The sequence below is a fragment of the Cetorhinus maximus genome, chromosome 29 (genome assembly GCF_964194155.1).
Source record: "Cetorhinus maximus chromosome 29, sCetMax3.hap1.1, whole genome shotgun sequence".
Lineage (NCBI taxonomy): Eukaryota > Metazoa > Chordata > Chondrichthyes > Lamniformes > Cetorhinidae > Cetorhinus > Cetorhinus maximus.
In genome coordinates, this window is record NC_135907.1 from 15799926 (window position 1) to 15817299 (window position 17374).

The 17374-nt window shown below is 46.1% G+C and overlaps 1 protein-coding gene across 3 annotated transcripts in view; it reads right to left on the reverse strand.

Moving 5' to 3' along the window:
* The window catches only part of LOC144669293 (cytohesin-3-like), a 66890-nt gene that overhangs the window by 36512 nt on the left and 13004 nt on the right, over positions 1 to 17374 (reverse strand). For 2 of the 3 annotated variants that reach the window (XM_078531635.1, XM_078531634.1), the window contains exon 1: positions 2004 to 2160. The exons of the other annotated variant lie outside the window; for it this stretch is intronic. In XM_078531635.1, coding sequence (XP_078387761.1) covers positions 2004 to 2136 — 133 coding nt within the window. In that variant the 5' untranslated portion in view covers positions 2137 to 2160. Of the gene's footprint in view, positions 1 to 2003; positions 2161 to 17374 lie in introns of those variants that run through there. 3 annotated transcript variants of the gene reach the window in all.

Below are 17374 nucleotides of genomic sequence, written 5' to 3' on the forward strand. Positions count from 1 at the left end.
TTCTTAGACGGTTCCCTGGGGATCGAGGGTGACTTGCTTCCACTCCGGTTCGATGGGTTCTGAGCTGGCCGATAAGTCCAATGCGCGATCTTGCTGCCACATGCGGGGCACGTGGTGGTCGAAGGGTTGGGTAGATGGTTTGTTTGGAGGTTTTGTGCACCTCCCTCTGACACCACCTCTGCACGCTCCTGACGAAGTCTCTCGATGTGTTCAGTGCCTTCCCGAATGAACCTTCTCCAAGCCAGGGACTCCCATGGGTTGGCAGGTCTGTTTGAGCTCTTTGGGGATGCTCTAAGGACACCTGTGATCTGGGCCTTCACCTTTTAACTAGGTTTATTTTCCTGTCCTCTCCCTTCGCACCCACCTCCACTTCCACCCATTGACCACTTCAATGAGTAAATTACTGACTTTCTGGCTACTTGCCAGAAATCCTCTTTGAGTCTCCACAGGGGGTACTACATGGGGCAATTGTACCGTCTGATTGTCTTTGTTGAAAATTTTATATCTCGGAGCTATGCAGAGATGATACTAGTATCTATGTGTGAAACAGGTTTAATTCACAGTGCCTAAAAATATCTGCTCCATGCTTCAGCTCTAGCTCCAGCTCTTTCTTCAGCATTGTTTACTTTTCTCCGAGTCCACACCCAGGCTTAACCAATCAAGCACAGTGAGCATCAATAATAAACAGACTCACATAAACAAACACAGAATAGTTGAGCACCACAGTCTCCTCTTCCATCTTGGGAAGCGTTCAAATTCCTGTTAGCACCACTTTCTGCTGGGAAAGCCATGGCTATCATTGGGGGATTCTATCTGGAATGGCGACAATGCCAATCCAGTAGTATCACCCAAACATCCAGTACTGTACAAATCTAGTCCAGACCAATAGAAAATAAGTTTTTTTTCTCACCATGTGAAGGGGATCTGGCCAGTTCTAATGCAGTTCCTAACGGATATGGGTCGATAACAACAACTTGCATTTATATAGCACCTTTAACATAATAAATTGCTTCAGGTCTTTCACAGAAGTATTGTCAGACAAAACACTGAGAAACTTAAGGAGATAATAGGATAACTGGCCAAACAGGTAGATTTTAAGAGATGTCTTAAAGGCGGGGAGAGAGAGGTGGAGAGGTTTAGAGAGGGAATTCCAGAGTTTAGGCCCTAGGTAGCTGAAGGCAGGGCCGCCAATGGAGGAGAAATTAAAATCAGAGATTCAATGATGCAAACTGTCCCCTAGTGTGACACTAAATTGGGAATCTCATCTGGAGAGATTAGAGGAGGATTACTGTGATTACATACTGGTATAGTAAGGGGTGAGATTGGATCTGGAACCCAGTGTAGGACAGAGCAGAGTGAATTTTATTTATCTAATCTGTGCTAATGTCCCTCCCCTTAACAAGCACAAAATGCAGGGAGAGAAAAATAGATGTCAGTCTTGACTCAGTTAGTAGCAATCTCACCTCTGAGTCAGAAGGTCGTGGGTTTAAGTCCAAATCCAGCTCCTCTAGAGTTGAAGCAGTAACTTTGTCAAGGTTAGATTGGTACATGGTTGAACAGGCTGCATAGATGAATTTACTCTTGTGAGAGTCAAGGCTGATTTGCTGAAAGGCCTGTTTCAACATTGTAACCTCTTATGTTATCAAAGGTTATCGGGGCGGGGAGGGGGGGGATGTAGAACTCGAAACACAAATCAATCAGTCATGATCTTAGTGAATGACGAAGCAGGTTTGAGGGGGCCGAATGACCTACTTCTCCTCCTATTTCGTATGTTCGTGCGCTCTTTGTACTTTCAAAGACTAGAGCTGATAATTTAGGCTGACACCCCAGTGCAGCACTGTCAGAGGTGCCACTTTTCAGACGAGGTGACTTCTTTCTCAGGTTAATGTAAAAGATTCCCCCAAAGCACTATTCGAAAAAGAGCAATGTCCTGGCCAATATTCATCGCCCCCCCACCCCCCCCAACCAATGTTACCCCAAAAAAAGATTAACCGGTCATTTACCTCGTTGACCTTTGTGGGAGCTTGCTGTGCTCAAAATGGCTGCCACCTGACCACAGCAACTGTACTCCATTGGCTGTGAGGCATTTTGGAAAGTCTGAAGGATGCAAAAGGTGTTGTTTAAATGCAAATTCATTCTTCGCAGAACAGTTCCACTTGCGGACGAATAATGAACACTAGGAATCGCTCACTGCTCCAACAAATTGTTACTACTGCTCTGACTCAGTCGAGCATCACTCAGCGCCAGTGGAAAAGGAAGCAGCTGCTCGCTTAGCACGATCAGGAGGAACTCGTTGCAAAAAACCGATTGCTCCAATTCCCCATTCCCAGTCAAACTAACACTGAGTTATTTGTATAACAGGAAACAACCTTATTAAAGCATGACAGGGAATAATTATAACGCAGAGACTGGCAATAACGCTTCTGCCAAATATGTACAAAGAACTTCTTTTAAAGAGGCTCCTGCCCTGGGCTAATAGCCCGAGTCCAGGCAGCGGGATAAGTTGCAGTTTGAGAGTGCTATCCCTTTTGGATAGTCTCTCCAGCTACCGTTGTCTTAGGCAAGGAGACTTATTAGGGTTACGAAGAATGTTGAACCAGGCAAGAAGGGTATTTGATCAGCAGATCTTTCTTGGTGAAATCTGTTTTTGATGAAATAAAGAGTGCTATGAGCAGCAAGAATCACCCCTTGCCTGAGTATTACTGTTGGATGCATTTAGGGAACAGGCTACAATGCTTATGATGCACAACAAATCAGTTCTTGAACTCATCCGTGTTTTTCTCTACAAGAACGTTAAACGGGAGCTGATGAATAAATGAGCATATTTTTTGTTTATTCTTTCACGGGGTGTGGGGCAATGCTGGCTAGACCAGCATCTATTGCCCTCCTCACAATTGCCCTTGACAAGGTAGTGGTGGGTCACCTTTTTGAACCGCTGCAGCCTATGTGGTGTAGGTACACCCACAGTGCTGTTAGGGAGGGAGTGTCAGGATTTTGACCCAGCGACAGTGAAGGAACGGTGATATATTTCCAAGTCAGGATGGTGAGTGACTAGGAGGGGAACTTCCAGCTGGTGGTGTTTCCATGTGTCTGCTGCCCCTTGTCCTCCTAGATTGTAGAGGTCGCAGGTTTGGAAGGTGCTGCCTAAGGATGCAGTCATGATGGGATTCACTGACTAATTATTTTAATATTCGGGAATAGTTTTTAACATATACTATAATACAGTTAGACTTTTCATGATGGAGTAATTTTCTTTTTATTGTTATTATTTCTAAGTAATGAACGAGCAACATACCCAAAATGAATTTCCACACAGGCAATAAATTGAAATTGAATTGAATTAACAACCCATTTACCGATCAGAATTCTTATCGGAAAGCTTGCTATAGGGTGCGTTGCACAGGTTATATACAGAGGTGTGTGCAACATCATGGTTAAAGATGAATACAACACAGCAAAATCTAATGCACCTCATAGTATTTTATTTTATTTATTCTTTCATGGGATGTGGGCATCGCTGGCAAGGCCAGCATTTGTTGCCCATCCCTAATTGCCCTTGAACTGAGTGGCTTGCTAGGCCATTGCAGAGGGCCATTAAGAGTCAACCACATTGCTGTGGATCTGGAGTCACATGTAGGCCAGACCAGGTAAGGACGGCAGATTTCCTTCCCTAAGGGGTAACAGTGAACCAGATGGGTCATGAAAGGAGCTGTAGGAACATAAGTTTTCTCTTTTTCTAGGGGTCACTGATGATGATCCAAAGCAGAAAGCAACTTTTTTATGGTTTTGCCCTCACGAGCTCGACACTGGGGTCAATTGTGTTGTCAATACAGATAGCTGCTGTCTTGATCACTTACTGCCTAGGTTCATTGAACAAAATACTTTAAAACATTTTGGGAAGGTCAGAAAAGCTCCATAATACAGAAAGCATTTATTATATTTAATTATAGACACTATTTAGGGTCAGTTAAAAGAGTCCCTCAGTGGTGAAGCAAACTCCTTACAGAAGACTATCTTTACAAAGTGCCACAATATCTTCAGCTCACACCTTTTAAACCTGGAACGATCGAAAGGAAATATAAATTACTCCCACTATTTTCAACAGTGAGGCCACCTGGATCCCTCTGGCTCAGGGTGCCACGACTGCTTCCTCGTGTACTAACCACAACCATTAATCACTTCTCTTTTCCCTCTTTGTTAAAAAGTTCAGACGAGTGCGAATGGGGCCAATTTCCCTTCCCGTTCCGGCAAGTTAAAGCAACATAGTCCACAACGCAAGTTGTTGTTGGCCTTTATGTTTCTAAACGTCCTTCTTCTCCTCGAGATCTATGCCCAAAGGCAGGTCTGCCCCACAGCGCCACAACCTCCACCCTGGGTAGAGCAAGGAGGCAGGTCCCGAATCCACCCCAACTGAAGCAGGGATCGAACCCCGTGCTGTTGACATCAACCTGATCTATGGGCCATCCAGCCAACTGTTGCTGTGGCAACATGCACTTTTCCAAGCATGTTGTAGCCTAGAGCTCTGGATAGTGATGGCAGAGGCTCAAGTTTCTTTCCATTACATGGCTGACCAGGAATCTCTCCCACTCTTACAGCCTGCCATTGGTATGTGTTAGAAGGACTTACAGGCTGATAATCAACATGTTTGGCCACCATTATGAACACACCTTCCATGGCCATCAAGTCCTGGAATGGGACTTGAACCCAGAACTTCTGACTCACGGGCATGGATACTACCCACTGCGCCACAAGACTTCCCTTAATAGCTTTACACACCCTTGTTTTTACATTCAGGGAACTTTTATTTACAGGGTGTAAGGTTATGTTAGTAAACTAGTAATTAAGGGAAGCTTGGGGAACAGTATCTCATCTTTTAGTTAGGCACTTTACAGCCTTCCAAACTCAACACTGGGCTGCATTTTATGTTTCTCGGTGGGGTGAGGGAGGCAGAACAGAAACTGGGAGGTCTGCTCACCCCCTCCCCCACCGTCTCAACTCATCGGGTCAAGGGTCAGCTTAGCGGCTACCCGGCAGGAAGGTGGGAAACTAGAGGGTGCGGAGGGGGATCTCCGCACCCAGTCGGGAGTCTAACCCGGGACTTCATGCAGCAGAGGTGTTATGCCACAAACAGGAAGTCAGTGACAGCTACGAATTTAAAGGCCGCCCCCTGTTCTCTCGATCTTTCTTTATTTATGATGGCAGGCTCCAAAAGGTGGTTTTTGTTTTTAGAATGAGCTAATAAAAACATACAGACTGTACCAGCTTCACCAGCAGAATCAGCTGCCATCTTCAGCCCTGACCACCCCCCGCCAGCGGCAGGCCTTTCCTCCCACCCTTGTCACCGCTGACGTAAAACTCTCCCAAAACCTTTCTCGCGTCCAATGCCCGAAAAATGCAGCGGGCAACGCCGCATTGCGGGCGGCGGGGTTGTCGACAAGCTCGATCGCTTTGTTAATTCGTCGTTTCCAATTTCCACAAGCGGCTCGCCTTCGGTAAATTCCAGAGACTGGCGCGAGGATGTTGTATTGGCGACCTGATATCGTTACGCCGTATTTAACATTTAAGCGCGGGGTGGCAGGGGGCCGGGGGTGTAGGGGGCGGTGGGCACGGTGTGGTCTGCCCTTTGGGTTCAACAATTTCAGGTCATAAACTTTTGCCTCCAATTTCTTTCCGGACAGCGGCTGTTGGTGATGATTCTGATTTTTGCCATTTGCCCTCTGCACAGGGGCATTTAGGGAAGGGCAATAAATGCTGGCCTAGCCAGCGACGCCAACATCCCACGGACGAACATTTTTTTAAAAAACCTCCTCTAGGTGCAACTTGAGTTTCTTTTCTTCCCATTGCCATCTTATTTTGCCTTACCCCATCACCCATTTTGTCCTTTAATCTCCCCTGTCTACCCTCTTATCACAGACCAGTCCTTTCAGATGTTGCTGAGAAAAGAGACATTTTTTGGCGAAGCTTTTCGTCTTGCACTCATCAGGACAATTGGCAAGAAAATACCAATACCCATTGGTGCATTCCCATTCCCCATGACAACACCTTGACCAATCAGGTTCCACTTGCCAACCAATCTCTTCTCATACATTGTAAATAGGTTGTTTCCCCAGACATTGGTATTTTCTTGCACATTGTCCTGTTGAGTGCAAGTCAAAAAGCTTCAACACAAAATGTCTCTTTTTTCAGCAATACTCGTTCTGTACTACCAAATGACTATTTGTATACCATTCCTTTTGCTCTTTTCCCTGATCCCTTTCCCTGCCTCTGGACTTGCTTAAAACCTGTTATATCTCTATCTTTTTCCCAACTCTGACAAGAAATATTAACTCTGTTTCTCTATCCACAAGTGCTGCCGGACCTACTTAGTATTTCCAGCATTTTCCTTTTTAATGCAGCAAACGAGAATTAAGTTCTCGTGTTATACTGTATCTGCCACGTATTTGCCCACTCACTGAGCTTATCTAAAATGCCTTGAAGCCTCTTAACATCCTCCTCACCACTCATACTCCCACCAAGTTTTATGTCGTCAGCAAACTTGTAAATAGTACATTTGGTTCCCTCATCCAAATAATTGATATATATGTTGAATAGCTGGGGCCCATGCAATGATCCCTGCAGTACCCCACTAGTCACCTCCTGCCACTCTGAAAAAGGCCCATTTATTCCTACTCTCTGTTCCCTGTCTGCTAACCAATTCTGAATCCATGCCAATATATTACCCCCCAATCACATGTGCTTTAATTTTACAAACTAGCCTCCTATGTGGGATTTATCAAAAACTTTCTGAAAATCCAAATATACCACATCCACTGGTTGTCCCTTATCTACTCTGCTAGCTATGTCCTCAAAAAACTCTGGTCAAACATGATTTCCCTTTCATAAATCCATGTTGACTATGTCTAATCCCATTGATATTTTCTAAGTGACCTGTTATCACATCCTTTATAATAGACTCTAGCATTTTCCCTATTACAGATGTTAGGCTAACTTTTCTGTAATTCTCTGTTTCCTCCCTCCTTCCTTTTTTAAAATAGTGGAGTTACATTTGCTATCCTCCAATCTGCTGGGACTGTTCCAGAATCTACAGCGTTTTGGAAGATGGCAACCAACACATCCACTGTTTCCATGGCCACCTCCTTTAGTACCCTGGGATGCGGATTATCAGGCCCTCGGGATTTATTGGTTTTCAGTCCCATTAATTTCTCCAGCACTGTTTTTTAGTAATACTAATTTCCTTCAACTCCTCCTTCTCGCTAGGCCCTTGGTTCCCTAGCATTTCTGGGAAATGTTATGGCACTGCAGATACCAGGCGGATCAAATCCATGAGGAAAACTTGATCCCGCTATCACAACAGTTTTGCAATTTGTATTTATTTTGAAATATGGTGCATTGAATTCAGAAGTAATAAGTCCACCAAGACCTTTAGAGATTATATTTAAAAACTAAATTAAAATATTCATTAACAAAAGAAAAGATGTCAAACACATACATAAGACTCCAGTTACTTAGTACTATAGTAAATATTAATATTCCTACCTAACCTGACTCCCAAATATACCCACTTGTAAGGCAGCAGTCCAAAATAGATTTTAAAGTTAGAAAGGCAGGCCAGCACAGTTATCACCTTTAAGGGCTGGATGCAGCAGACTCATGCAGACATGGCTGGATGCTTTTGTCTGAGACTGTTTCGCAAGCTTCTGCTAGATGTCACAGGGCCCTCTCCCAACATAGCCTTTAATTCTCCCTTATATATGTTTTCTCTCTTTTTAACCATAAATTCCTTTGTTCCATATGTCTTTGAAAATGTACTTTCCCGTAATATAAAACGTTCCATGATGCTAACATTGTCAGTAACCTTTGGGAAAAATAAACACACTGCTTGGCCTAGCTTATCTGGCTAGCTGTAAACATCCTACTATCTCTCTGAAATTCAAACTGCATCTTTAGTAATCATAACATTATAGAATCCTTTATTAGGATGGAAAGTGAAGTAGTCTGACCCAAAAGTAGGGTCCTAAATCTCAACAAAGGAAGGTATGAGGTGTGAGTTGGCCAAGATAGATTGGGGAACTTCATTAAAAGGCATGTTGTAGTAAGGCACTTCATAGACAAAATCTGACACTGAACCACATGAGAAGACGTTGGGACAGGTGACAAAAGCTTGGCCAATGAGGTAGGTTTTAAGGAGCATATTAATGGAGGAGGGAGCATTAGAAAGGCGGAGAGATTTAAAGAGAGAATCCCAGAGCTTAGGGTGCAGAGAGCTGAGTCACAGCCATCAATGTTGGAGCAAAGGAATAGTCTGCAGGGCCCAAAGTAACAGTGAGGAAAATTGGGCCAACACCCATGAGGTAAGGATGAGGTAAAATCAGCAAAGGCTCCTGCCCCTGGAAGAACTCTTGTCTCTGAGTCAGGAAGTTATGGGATCAATTTCCAACTGCAGGGTTTAAGCCCATAATCTAGGCTGACACATCGGCACAGCACCAGGGAGGAGCTGCATTGTTGGAAGTGCCGTCCTACAATTGAGACATTAAACTGCGCCAACACCTGCTGGTTGGATTCCAAAGCACTTTCTTTCTGGGGAAGAACAGAGGAGTTCACCAAGTGTCCTGGTCAACATTAATCCCCCAACATGCCACCAAAACAGTTTAACTGGCCGTTTGTGGGACCTGGCAGCTGTATTTCTCACAGAATAATGGTGGTTACATCCAATGTAACCCATTGGCTACGAAGGTTGGGTTCTTCTAAGGAGGCACAAGTTGCTATGGAAATGAAACTGAGATTCTGCCAGCCTGTTCACTCATTGCCAGCACGATCTGCCCAATTTGTTCATCTCTCTTTCCCTCCATTCCTAAACTCAAGTTCCTTTCCCTGAAGGACATTAGGTAGTTGTGTTTTTAACAACAGTCTGGCAGCTTTCGGGTGTCCCTTGTTTGGAGGTCATGGGGTGAGCCTGACAGGAGGGGATTAGTAAGAGGATTGTCCAAAAGTACCCCTACAGTGAACAACAAATTACATTTATATAACACTGTGTTATGTTTTATATCTTGGATCTAAGCAGAGATGACACTAATTTCTATGTGTGTAACGGGTTTGTTTAACAGTGCTTTAAAATGTCTGCTCCATGCTTCAGCTCTGTCTCCCAGATCTTCCTACAGTTTGTTTCCTGAACCAGTCAAGCACAGTGAGCATCAATTGCAAATTTGGGAGATGATGGTGTTACAGTAATGTCACTGAACTAGTAATCCAGAGGCCCAGGCAAATACCCTAGGTTCAAATCCTACCACGGCAGTTGGTGAAATTTAAATTCAATGAATAAACCTGGAATGTAAAGATAATCTCAGTAATGGTGACCATGAACCTATCATTGATTGTTGTTTTAAAGTCCATTTGGTTCACTAATGCCCCTTTAGGGAAAGAAATCTGCCATCCTTACCTGGTCTGGCCTATATGTGACCCCAGACCCACAGCAATGTGGTTGACTCTTAACTGCCCTCTGAAATGGCCTAGCAAGCCACTCAGTTCAAGGGCAATTAGGGATGGGCAATGAATGCTGCCCTTGCCAGCGACACCCACATATCATGGAAGAACAAAAGAAGCAGACTCAATAATCAAACACAGAACAATTTAAAACTGCAAGCACCTCTGGTATAGTGAAACATTGCAAGGTGCATTATAGAAGTGTTATCAACAATATTCTAAATTTATAAATTAACGGGCATATTGGTGTGGCCCTGGAGTCACATATAGGCCAGCCCAGATAAGGATGGTAGGATTTCTTCATGAAGGACAATAGTGTAACTGATGGGTTTTTATTATCAGTATTCCATGGATTGGGCAAGGGAGAAAAATCAGCCTGAGGACCTGTACCGCTCAGTGATCCCTGTGTCAGGATCAGGTTTGGCTGTGATGCCTCTGGAGTTCAATAGCCCTGCCAGTGCTCACGATCTGTGGTCACACTTGGAGAATGCCCACACGAGGGAGGGATGGGGGATTCTGGCACCTCTGGAAGGCTGCGGCAGTGTGGGTGAGGGGAAGACAGGCAAAACCTGAAGATCAGAAACTGACAGGAAATGCAAAACTCAGTTCCAGCTAAACAAGTTGAGATATGAAATGGCCAATAGCGGCTCTCAGCAGTCCAGCTGGGCATAAACTCACCGTCAGAGCCAAAGGGAACAGTTAGGAAGAATCTTTTGACGTAGAGTGTGGGTAGGACACAGAAACAGTGATAGGTGGTAAATGGGTCCCAAGCCAGATGGTGAAGCATGAAACTAGACACAAATCCTTTTTTTGATCATTCATTTATTTGCAGAACACAACATTACATATGTCTGCCTCCTACCTACCAACCCAGTGTCCCATCAGTCTCTCCTTATAACTGCTCTAAGTACTTAGACAATGCCCTTCACCTGCATAATCTCAACAATATGCTTAACATATGGATCCAGAAAATGCCAAATGGATTTTAAGCGGAAAATGGATAGATGTTCGAAAGGAAAAAGAGGTGTAGTGGAAGAGCATGGGGGGGACAGGATTATGTTTGATAGCTGTCTCAGAGACCCAGCACAGGTACAAAGGGCTGAATGGCCTCTTTAAACTCAGTGAGGTTCTCTTGGAACAGTGCGGCTAACTGAGTTGGTCAGACTTTTGAAACTACGGAGGGAGAAAACTGCATCGTAGGCATAGTGACAAAGGTGGCCCGGAGCAGTATATCTGTAAATTTGGGAGATGATGGTGTTGCTGAACTAGTAATGCAGAGGCCCAGGCAAATGCCCTAGGTCCAAATCCCACTATGACAGAAGGCAGCTCACCACCACCTTCTCAATTAGGGATGGGCAAAAACTAGCGAATCTCGAACACCAAGAACGAATAAAACCAAAAGCTGATTTTCACTGAGAGACATGGTTTCTCTATTTACAGAGTATATCTCAAGAAATAGTAGAGATGACTGACCAGAGAATCGTCACTGCAGATTGTCCAGAAAAAATGTCCTCATAGTCGTATGTTATGGGACTAGATACCTGTGTCCTTAACTACATAACCTGCAAAGCCAATGAAATTTCAATGTGGTAGATGTAAAAGGGAGGTGGGGGTGGGGCGTAGTGGGAGGTTGGGGGTGAAATCACTGGCATTAGATTTTAATTAAATTGAACTTTCAAAACCTCTGAGGGACCTCCTTCAGGCGACAGCAGCTCTGCTAACATTTGCACTGCCCTCATTTATAGGTCTGGCAGACAGCGTGGTTAGAAGATGCAGCAATGCGTAGCCTCCAACATCACTGGCCACATCCTGCCCAATGCATAAAGCTTGTCAGTAAGTGACTCATTATAACAAAGGAAAGGTTTTTCAGTCTCAATACAATGTCTTCTGAACTGGACTAACCTTTGCCACAGCAGAGATAGCTTGGTTGCAAAAGCCCCAGTTGCTTTGAAGTGGTTCGAATGAGTAAATAAGGAAGTAAATAAATAGAGAAACCATGTCTCTCAGTGAAAATCAGCTTTTGGTTTTATTCATTCTTGGCGTTCGAGATTCGCTAGTTTTTGCCCGTCCCTAATTGAGAAGGTGGTGGTGAGCTGCCTTCTTGTATGGCTGCAGTCCCTGGGGTGTAGGTACACCCACAGAGCTGTAGACAAGTCTCAGGATTTTGACCCAGTGACAGTGAAGGAAAGGCAATATATTTCCAAGTCAGGATGGTGAGTGGCTCGGAGGGGAACATGCGGATGGTGGTGTTCCCATGCATCTGCTGCCCTTGTCCTTCGAGCTGGCGGAGGCCACAGGCTTGGAAGGTGCTGTTGAAGGAGCCTCAGTGAGTTGCTGCAGTGCATCTTGTAGATGGTACACACTGCTGCTACTGTGCATCGGTGGTGGAGGGAGTGAATGTTTAAGGTGGTGGATGAGGTGCCGATCAAGTGGGCTGCTTTGTCCCAGATAGCATCAAGCTTCTTGAGTTGTTGTTACTTACTGAGGCTGCCATCAACATGGCTTCAGTGCAGGTTTGGATCAGGACACTTTGGTGGATCCTGTTATTTGGCTGCTGAGATCCAGTAGCTATAGTATTCACTGGGGTGTAGGGTCGGCGCTGGGAACTACCTTGCTGGTAAAGTTCCCCCGCGAGCTCCCACTGATGAGCCTATGAAGTCAAGGCACCAGACAATGTGGCAATAAGCCACAGAGTCAAGGAGATCCTGAGTTTGATTCTCAGGCTATGTTTTGTTAGCTGACCTCAGCTGGGGGAATGAGCTCAATGTTGCAATTGGCCTCTGCTTCCCTGGACCAGGAGAGGGGAAGGTCCAAAACTATTCCTACTCAAATCGCTGGAAAGTGAATCCATGAGAATAGAATGAGGACAGAGTATCATGCCCTCTATGTCTGAAAACAGTTTATACTTGCTGATTAGGCTAAAGCATGAAGGTTGACTTCTTGTACTAGGTAGTAAAGTGAAAGGCTTGCATTTATATAGCGCCTTTCACAACCTCAGGACGCCCCCAGGTTGCTTTACAGCCAATGAAATACTTTCGAAGTGTAGTCCCTAGTCATGAGCGGCTGGATTTGTTCTGAATCTCTCCCATTTAGCATGGTGGCCGTGCCACACAAGATAATGGAAGTGTGAAGACGTGGCTCCACCTCCACAGGGACAGTGTAGTGGTTGCTCTTACCAATACTGTCACGGACAGATACACCGCTGTGACAGGTAGATTGAGGGCGAGGTCAAGTCGGTTTTTTTCCCCTCTGCTGCTCTCACACCTGTCCAGACCCACGGCCCGATTTTCATCCCCTGATGGAGGTGGGAAGGAGGTCAGGAAACCCAAAATCTTGAAGCTTTAGATAGCAAAGACAAACTTTCTCTCCCATTCCTCACCCCGTGCTATTTTGATGTGGCCTCTTCATGGTCAGGAAGACCTCACATGAGGTCTGAGACACCGTTGTGAGCCCTATAAGAAGTATGAATTTTCTACTCCCCGCTATTTTCACGCGCTGGTACGTGTTTTGGAAGCTTTACAAATTTTGCCTCATTGGAGAGCCCATGAACACTGGGGTGGGGGGTGGGGGGCGGGGGAGGGTCGGGTGGTGCCTGCTATGCAGTTGGAAACATTCTGACAGGTAAATGTTAAATGTTGTTACAACTTCAAATGTCACTATTAGACGCCGTAATGTAATGTAGATATGTTTTCATGCAGTGATTGATTAAATGGCTCTGTCTTGAAAAGTTAAGCTGATCATCACATTGGCCAGCATTGTTTGAGTGTTGGGATGCATTGGAGTACTTTTCCCATTTGGAAAAGTGCACTTACGCATTCAAAACTAAATGAAACACTGATTGGGATCTCTGAAGTGATGTAAGTATCCAGACCCCTTTTAAATTGAAATAAAAACCTTCAGCAGCTTTCACTTAGAGATGAAAAAGCAGCCATCTGCTCCTGGACTGCTTTAATTGACAGGATATCTGGTATATCTTAGAAAAAAAGACCATCTAGTTTTCAATTTCAGTGGACGCCATTATTTACATTTCGCGGGGTTTTTTTCGATTGCTGAGGCTATTATGAATGATAGGCTGAGTTTCAACAGCTTAGGCTTAGCAGAGTGCTGTGTTCGCATTTTAATTTCAAATGTTAAGAGATTGTTAAAGGATTATCTGTCTTTTATATAATAAGATGTTAAGAGATTGTTAAAGGATTATCTGTCTTTTATATAATAAGATGTTAAGAGATTGTTAAAGGATTTTCTGTCTTTTATATAATAAGTGAATAAATTTTGGTTTTACAACAGATTGACCACTTGAGGGGATTGAATTGTTTTTGAATTGCTTTTGTGAGTGGATATTTCAGTGTGAAGTTGTGTCTGAATGACAGCTCAATTCAATTGTTAGAAGTTCATTTTTTTTATATCAATTTCAAAGACATCCTGACATCTGCCCATAGTGGATACTGGGGAGTTGCTCTGAACGCTATATGGGGTATAGAGGGGGCATGGAGAGTATGAGGGGGCATGGGGAGAATGAGGAGGCATGGAAGGGGCATTCAGGGCATGGAGGGTGGGTAGGGGGGTTAGCAGGTGAGGGGGGGGTTAGTTTAGGATGCATAAGAACGATGTTGGGAGCTGGGAGAATCACCCACCTCCACACCCACAATCCTCCTGCGTTGCATCGCGGCTCACAAACCGCACCCCCCCCCCCCCCCCCCCCCCCCCAATCCGCCCTCACGTTTCTCAGAGGTGAAAAAAACATGGCAGACATGGGGTTCGGAGGCCGCCTGGCAATTTGGAAGTGGCAGAAGGGCCCCGATCACGTTCCTTCATCCCTCCACAAAAACCCAGCCCCAAAGTCTCCTCATCTCTGTCCTAAACGATTGATTGCTTATTCTGGCCTTGATCTAGGCACTCCCTCATGCATTATTTAGCTTCCTCTTAAATGCATCTGTGCCACTCGTCTCAAGCATGTATTGTGGTGGTGAGTTCCACATTCTCACCACACTCTACGTAAAGAAGTTTCTCCTGCATTCCCTGTTGAATCATCTTTTATTTATGGCCCCTTATGGCCTGACTGCAAGTGAAATCATCTCCACTTCTCCTCTGTCAAACACTTTCATAATCTTAAAGACTGAACCCGCCTTGCAAGCTTCTTTATTCTAGAGGAAGGTCTCCCAGATCCTTCCACTTTCCAAATCAGCAACTCATTCCCGCTGTGTTTTATCGGAGCAGCAAGAATTAGGATCACACACCAAAACCTTATCCCACCTACACCGCCGTCCCCCCCCCCACCTTTACCCACCTGCATTATCCCAAGTAGTGGGCTGGGAAGCCCTCACTGAGGGATGGGGGTAAAACTGGGTGGGGTGACAGAGGTGCCATGCTTGTCACCTACCCATCTCCGCTTGTGTTTTACCAGCGACTGGCAGGTGCCGGGCAGCCCACCCATCCTTGGGTCACTTGAGGCCCTAAATGGCCACTTAGTGGCCTCTCTCTAGCACTGCTGATATCTTACCAGTGGCAGGAATGCCCACGGGGAGGCTGCAGAAGGATTTGGACAGGTTAGGAGAATGAGCAAAGGAGTGGCAGATGGAATACAACGTGAGGAAGTGTGAGGTCATGCACTTTGGTAGGAAGAATAGAGGCATAGACTATTTTCTAAATGGGGAGAGAATTCAGAAATCTGGAGCGCAAAGGGACTTGGGAGTCCTAGTCCAGGATTCTCTTATGGTTAACTTGCAGGTTGAGTCGGTAGTTAGGAAGGCAAATGCAATGTTGGCATTTATTTCGAGAGGACTTGAATATAAAAGCAGGGATGTGCTGCTGAGGCTTTATAAGGCTCTGGTCAGACCACATTTAGAATATTGTGAGCAATTTTGGGCCCCGTATCTCAGGAAGGATGTGCTGGCCCTGGAGAGGGTCCAGAGGAGGTTCACGAGAACGATCCCAGGAATGAAAGGCTTAACATATGAGGAACGTTTGAGGACTCTGGGTCTATACTCAATGGAGCTTAGAAGGATGAGGGGTGATCTGATTGAAACTTACAGAATACTGAAAGGCCTGGATAGAGTGGACGTGAGGAAGATGTTTCCATTAGTAGGAGAGACTAGGACCCGAGGACACAGCCTCAGAGTAAAGGGAAGACCTTTTAGAACAGAGATGAGGAGAAACTTCTTTATGCAGAGAGTGCTGAATCTATGGAATTTATTGCCACAGAAGGCTGTGGAGGCCAGGTCATTGAGTGTATTTAAGACCGAGATAGATAAGTTCTTGATTGGTAAGGGAATCAAAGGTTATGGGGAGAAGGCGGGAGAATGGGGTTGAGAAACTTATCAGCCATGATTGAATGGCAGAGCAGACTCGATGGGCCGAATTTCTGCTCCTACGTCTTATGGTCTTATGGCCACCTGGCAAGTCTGCCAAGCATACCCTGGCGGACAGCCTGTGGGCTTGGGGAGGCGTGACCCCTGTCTGTCCAGGCAGGGCACCCTGTTCCCCACGGAGGGTGCCACCCCCCCCCCAGCCCCCAGCAGAAAAGGGGGTGGGCCTGCTTGATGACCCCTCCCCAACCCCCCACCCCCCGGCCCCTCGAGCTAACAGGTCTGAGGTGTTGTGGATTCCAGAGCTGGTGGAGGTGGGCTGAGCCCCAACGTTCCAGTCGGTGGGTGTGCCCACCGCGTCCGCATTAAATTCCGGCTGTGGAATAGTGGAATGGTCGCAGCACAGAGGGAGGCCATTCAGCCTGTTGTGTTTGTGTCAGCTCTCTGCATGAGCCAGTCCGCTTCCCCCCCAACGCCCCGTAGCCCAATTTTCCTTCTCTTCGGATGCTCATCCACTTCTCTTTTGGAAGCCAGTATTGAATCTGCCTCTCCGCCTCAGGCATGCATTCCAGATCCTAGAATTCAGCTGGGAATCTATGATATACTGACACGCTGGGCAGTAAAGTACAAACGTCACAGTTTATTCCACCTGCCAGTTTGACCTCAAAACCCACAAGTGACGTAGGAGTTCGCATTTATTCAAAAGGGTTTTGGTTTTCTGAACTGCTGGGAAATACGGGCGGCGTCTTCTCGTTCTGTGTCGGAATGAGTCTATGACTCCACACAAGCACAGCTGGCCAGTCAGCATCTGTGGAGACCAGTGTTATGTCATCTTGCTTTGGTCTCTCCAGGGCTCCTGACTTTGCGAAAGGTAATGTTTTCACAACCCTTATGTAAAGCATCACAGTATCACTTAGCTGCGATGGCTCCCGCTTAGCAGGACACGCCTTGCCAAGTGCTTTGCTCTCCCCAGTAGTGATGTCTGTTGATAGAGGGAGGCCATTCAGCCCATCATGTATGTGCCACCCCTTTGAAAGAGCAATCCAATTGGTCCCACTCCCCATAGCCCTGCAAAAGCTTCCTTTTCACATGCATTCATCCATTCCCCTTTTGAAAGTTACCGTTGCCTCTGCTTCCACCGTCCCCTGGGAGGAAGTCCTCTCTCCCCACCACCCCCCCCACCCCCTTCCCCGAGAGACCTGCCAGCCCCTCCGATTGGGCCAGCAGCTCTGTAGCCTCAGCACTGCCACCTGGAGCCACTACTGGGACTCCAGGCAGCCCCCAGTGCTGGACTGACAAGGCGGGTGACAGCGAGGGGAATGAGTGACGCCAAGGGACTGAGTGGGGGGTGTTGGGGGCCAGGTGCAAGAGGCCAGAGGGAAGGGTTAAAGGGTTAAAGGATGCCCTGGGGGGGGCAATGCCTCCGATGGATCGATGGGGCTCCTGAAGGAGAACACAACACCCCCCCCTCTTGCCCAACACCAGCCCGCATAGCTAAGGCTGTGAGGGTTCCTGCATGGCATGGATCTCCCTCCCCCCTGGCTGTGGGTAAGATAACATTGGGCTGGGCTGAGGCCCTTAAAGACCTC